This window comes from Gopherus flavomarginatus, chromosome 1, assembly GCF_025201925.1.
Source record: "Gopherus flavomarginatus isolate rGopFla2 chromosome 1, rGopFla2.mat.asm, whole genome shotgun sequence".
Classification (NCBI taxonomy): domain Eukaryota; kingdom Metazoa; phylum Chordata; order Testudines; family Testudinidae; genus Gopherus; species Gopherus flavomarginatus.
The window spans coordinates 33,908,663-33,914,662 of NC_066617.1; the positions used below are offsets into that span (position 1 = coordinate 33,908,663).

Here is a 6,000-nt window from a genome sequence, read left to right on the forward strand (position 1 = left end):
ACTCTTAATTTATCGAAGTGTCTTAAACAGACTTTTGCAGGATTTCAGTCAAATTTGATAATAGGGCCTGCCTTGATTCTCCAACCTACCTAGTGCTTAGGAAGACATACCAAGAAGAGTCAAGTTCATTGTGCTTTTTCACATCTCTCAGCCAACCTCAATTTTTTGCATGTAGAATGACCAGACAACATTCTATTTGCAAAGGATTAGGGTATACCATCTGCTTTGCAGCAGCTATCTTGCCCAATCCATGTGCCATCCCAGCAGAAAATAGTCAAGAGCAAGTAGCAGCATATAAGCAGCCATTGGTCCCAAAGCTAGAGTGCTGGGATCACGTCCAGTAAGCTCTGTGGCTCTTTCACCCAGGAGCAGGGCAATTATTTGGGGCCCCACACCGCAGAGGGCACTGTGAAGCTTCAGCTTTCTGCTGTTGGCCCCAGTGAATGCTCATGCTGGCCATGCTTGGTGGATCCCCTAAAACTTGCTTGTGCCCCCTCCCTCCACAGGGGGACTCAGAGATGGTCTGGAGGAAGTATATCATCTGCACAAGAGGCGCCAGTTCAAAAGCAGCCCCACTCTAGCCTATGCATCAAGTAACTACTACGGGTATATCTACACAGCAAAGTGAGCCCGGGCTCAAGCCTAACCCCCCCTTTTATTCACACACCAATTGTGCTAACTTAGGTCCCAAGATCCTGCAGGACTGGAGAGCCCAAGCCTGTGTTAAACTAGGACCTAGGGTCCAAGCCCTATTGCTTTGCCAGTGCTACATGCAGCACTGGCAGTCTTCCCCATGTATCCCAGAGTTCTTGGTGGAAGAGGAAAAGTGCTACTGGCAGCAAGCGCAGTGGCCAGAAATACCATTATTGCTTGGCTGAGTGCGCTCCCTCTTCCTACTGCTGCACCTAACTCACTGCTCCATGGAGTTTGCCTGGAGCAGGGAGCAAAGCTGACAGGAAGGAGGCAGCTGCCGGGATGTTGGGGGGGTGTCATCCCTCCCCCGACAGAGCTGAGCCTGGAGCTCTGCCACTGCCCCTCCCTGCAGGGCAGACATCTAGTCCCTGCTCCACACTCTGTCCCTTGGTCCCAGGCCCCCATTATGCACACCTCACCAGGGCTGCATGTGCAGATGCACCCAGGCAACGTGCACTGTCAGGGCAATGAATGAGAGCCAGCCCTAAAGCTTTCCCACTGCCTCCCGAGGATCTCTTATTTCTGCCTCCAGGGGTGCAGCAAGAGTAGGGATAAGAGATCCTGTGGGTGCTGAAGCACTCTGCACCACAAGCCCAGAGGATGCACTTCACTGACTCTGTGGCTGGCAGCAGCCAGGCTGGGGTGCATGTGTTTTTACTCTGAAACCTACATTTTATGTTAAACTTCAAACAAAAGAAACAAGGACAATAATAAAATAAAGTGGCCTCATTACCACTACAAGAGTGATTTTTCCTCCCTTGGTACTCTACTGTTGAGAATAGCCCACATCCACTTTAAATGAATTGTCTCGTTAGCACTGATGCCCCCAAACACTTGGTAAGGCAACTCCCATCTTTTCGTGTGCTATATATATATATATCTATATATATATATATATATAGCACACGAAAAGATGGGAGTTGCCTTACCAAGTGTTTGGGGGCATCAGTGCTAACGAGACAATTCATGGACAAGTTTATGGCAGAGCTGAGTTGAACCTATATATATATATATATATACACATACACATACACATACACATACACCTGCCTACTGTTTTCTTCCACTCCATGCATCTGATGAAGTGGGTTTTAGCCCATGAAAGCTTATGCCCAAATAAATTTGTTAGTCTCTAAGGTGCCACAAGTACTCCTTGTTGTTTCCGCACAATATAGGAGTCACTCTGGATTAGCACTTTTGCAAAAAAATTGAACTTGGCCACAAAGTGTGTGTGCACTATAGTTGGTTTCTGAGGCAGGTTTTTCCCTCAATGAGGGGGTGGCGGGAGGGGTAAACACATTACAGTGTGGACAAAAATATATTCAGCTATTTTAAAGAGCAGTAAAAACATAACTGATCAGAGTGTAAGGATTATCCAATGGTCAGGGCACTAATGTGGGATTTGAGATGGCCAGGTTCAACTCAGCTCTGCCATAAACTTCTTCTGTGACCTTGTGAAATCACTTCATTATTCCGAGTATCTCAGTCCCCACACACAACTTGTGAAATAGAGATAACAGTACTTTCCTACTTCATAGGGATATTGTCAGGATAAACACATTAAAGATTGTGAGGCACTTACAGTCATAACAACGGCCTTAACACCTCGAGATAAATAAAATTGTTGAAATAATCATGACACTACATCAGGGACAAAGCACAACCTATGGAGGAAGTCATGGATCCCGTGACTTTCCACAATTTCCATCACTTCTGCAGCAGCCAGCCACTCTAGCGGCCCTGGTGACAGCAACATGGCTGTCCTCAGGGACCTCTCAAGCAGCTGCCAGTGCAGCTGTCCCCAGGAACCACCTGAGCAGCAGCACACCCAGAGCACCCTTCCCTCACACAGACATGCAGCAGCACCCCCAGGGGGCCCCAGTAAAGGTCACAGACCATGAGTTTGTTTATTGTCCATGACCTCTCCATGACTTTTTCTAAAAATACCCATGACTAAATTATAGCCTTACCTATGCATACTATTTAAAATTTAATAGGAAATTTGATATTATTCGTACACAGGAAGTTTCCAGAAGATAACTCTAATATCAAATTTCTTCAAACTTGTCAGACACTTCTCTTCCAGTGAGTTGAATGCATATCTCAAATTTGAAGTTAAGCTTTTTTACATACAAATGGATACACAATATCAACTTCCTTACTATGTGAAGAACTTCCCTTATCTCACTGTGATATCTCATATGACCTAGGAGACTTCACAAGACTTGGCAAAAGAAGTTCCACTTTTCAGCTGAGGGATCATGCCAACAGCTTAAAGGATAAATTCACCTGAAAAGTACTAAGTGCCCGAAGCTATAATGGCTTAGCATTAAAGTGCTTCCTTGGCCATAACTAAGCCAGCTAACTTAAATAAAAAGGAAAGGAATGTTTTCATCACTGTTTTAAACCAGTAGTTATTCTACTATATCCAGCTGCAATTAATTTGAATATGAAACAGAAAAACAACTATGCACCAGAACACTATTTAACATTTTGAGGTTTTCAGAAAATAGTGTAAACATATTAGCAAGTGTTTTTGTACTCCAGAGTATATATTGGCTAAGCAGTTGGTATGTTGTGACTGCTGATTATACTAAACATGATAGTACCACTTGTTAACTTGTCTTTTCTCATTTTCTCCTTCTCTCACTTACCCATTACCATGAAGCCAAGGAAGACTTGTACGGGCACAGTGGTATCTGCAATGATATACTAGCAAGATTTAGCCCCAAGACTCGTAAGGTCTTCGTGGCAGAGACTGTCTTATTAGCTGAGTGTAGCACCCAGCACAACGGGGCTTTGACCCTCAGTTATGCTGTGGTAGTAATTTAGAGACCTCATAACACCAGGCAACCACCACCTTTGTTCTTAAGAGGAATGCATGCCTGAGAAATTCTTGAATTATTAAGCAGTCAGTTCTATAAACACACTACAAGTTTCCATTTCAATTGCAAACACGATTTCACAGATGTAGTTCTTCTAAAGTCTTAAAGGGCACATCCATTAAGTGATAAAAGTAGTAAATCATGTTGTGGCTTGAATATTTTAATAAGTATTCTGATTTTAGATCTGTTAGTTGCTGTAACATATTCCAGCTAAAACCCCTACTGCCAATGACTCTCAAAAGTGACTAAAAGCCACCTGCAAGATCCTCAAAATAAGCATTTTTTCCAGCTGTTACTAATTTATGTATAGTGTGTAGAAACAGGACTATGCAAGCTTCACTTTATATCTGATGACAAGCTCTTGTGGTTGAAGATGAAAAAATTCCTTATTAGTACCTTGTCAAATCATTATGAGCTTGTTAATGTGGTCCAAAGTCTATGCATGCAGACTCTCCCATAATTATGAAGAAACTTGGTGAATGAATCCAGGAGCAGAAGTCTAGAAAGTTGTTTTACTATTAATTCTCACCAGCTGGAGAGACACTGGACTCCACAGGACTTTAAACACTGGACTCCACAGTCCTGCCTTAAATACATGGCTTTCCTACTTAGTGCTCAGCATGTCATCTTCTTAAACTGTTAGTTAAGAAAAAGTTGCTGATGCCATGCAAACTAATATGTATTAAAAAAATCTATTTTTCAGCAACACTCGAGAAGCCTCTAGTAAATACTGCACCAAACACACTACAAATATAGAGTAGGCTAAACACCACCACCATGTTTAAAAAGAATCAGAACCCTCTGGGACAAGAACAACATTTCCCAACTCCATTCTGGACCCAAAAATGAGAGAGGAAAGAGCAGGAAGCTTTGGAACTTTACACCCTTTAACAGAAGGCAGACATGTTCGCAATAGCTTACACTATTAGCTGGTCTGTCCCTTTTCATAAGAGCTAGTTGGACATAGAAAGAAGGTGCCTTATCTTCTTAGTATGTGAGTTACCTCCCCCATGCATCTCAGTGGTACACGGGAGAGCACCAAGGGCACAAGCAGACAAGAACAGGAATAGGTGCACTCTATGAGAGCCTCCAGAGCTACTCCAACCTCCCCCACACACTATACAACCCTTCACATTTCAGAGCCCCTCCAAACCTCTATTACTATCAGAGCCCCTCCAGTGTCCCCCCGACTATGCCCCCACCAAAGAACCCCTCAAACGCCACATTATCCAACCCCCACCTGCCAGAGCCCCTCCATTGTCCCCCACTATACTCCCACCCCAGAGCCCCTCAAACCCCACACCATCCAACCCCCACCTGCCAGATCCCCTGCGATCTGTCCCTCACTATGCCCCACCCGCCTACAGTTTGCCCCAGCCCCTCCTCTGGCCAGGCCCCATCACTCACCGCCGCCCCGGCGAGGCTGCGGATCCCGCCAGGACAGCAGCCCCCGCTCCCACTCTAAGGTGACCTCCCAGGCGCGCTGCCCGAGCGCCAGCGAAGAGACGAGCCGGGGCCGCCGCTCCGGTGCGGGCTGCTCCATGGGCGCTCAGTGCCGAAGCACGGCTGCCCCGCGACGCATGGCCCGGGCCTCAGAGGCCGCCCTGCTACTGAGCACCGGGATGGCAGCAGCCGGCGGCTAACGGGGCCCGGCCTCTCCGCTATCCGGCTATTGCCCAGGGGCCGGGGTGGAATCGTCAGCACGTATGCAAATCTCCGCCGGGAGGGGCGCGTATGCAAATCTACGCCGGGGCGGAGCCTCGTCATTTGCAGTTTTGGGCAGGATCCTAAGCGGCGCTGGGGCTAATGGAGGCGCTTCCCGATCTTAGCTGTGGCGAAGCGTCCGGCCGTGCCCGAGTGCCCCCTGCCGCCCAGCACCGCCCGGGACCCTCACCGCCCAGGCCCTGCCCGAGTGCCCCCTGCCGCCCAGCACCGCCCGGGACCCTCACCGCCCACGCCGTGTCCGAGTGCCCCCTGCCGCCCAGCACCGCCCGGGACCCTCACCGCCCACGCCGTGCCCGAGTGCCCCCTGCCGCCCAGCACCGCCCGGGACCCTCACCGCCCAGGCCGTGCCCAAGTGCCCCCTGCCGCCCAGCACCGCCTGGGACCCTCACCGCCCAGGCCGTGCCCGAGTGCCCCCTGCCGCCCAGCACCGCCTGGGACCCTCACCGCCCAGGCCGTGCCCGAGTGCCCCCTGCCGCCCAGCACCGCCTGGGACCCTCACCGCTCAGGCCGTGCCCGAGTGCCCCCTGCCGCCCAGCACCGCCCGGGACCCTCACCGCCCACGCCGTGTCCGAGTGCCCCCTGCCGCCCAGCACCGCCCGGGACCCTCACCGCCCACGCCGTGCCCGAGTGCCCCCTGCCGCCCAGCACCGCCCGGGACCCTCACCGCCCAGGCCGTACCCAAGTGCCCCCTGCCGCC

At 49.7% G+C, this 6,000-nt stretch overlaps 1 protein-coding gene across 2 annotated transcripts in view; it reads right to left on the reverse strand.

The window, feature by feature from the left end:
* The window catches only part of CERK (ceramide kinase), a 74,357-nt gene extending 69,111 nt beyond the window's left edge, over positions 1-5,246 (reverse strand). For both annotated transcript variants that reach the window (XM_050936238.1, XM_050936240.1), the window contains exon 1: positions 4,986-5,246. In XM_050936238.1, the coding sequence (XP_050792195.1) occupies positions 4,986-5,121 (136 nt within the window). In that variant the 5' untranslated portion in view covers positions 5,122-5,246. The remainder of the gene's footprint in view (positions 1-4,985) is intronic.
* Positions 5,247-6,000: the final 754 nt, after the last annotated feature.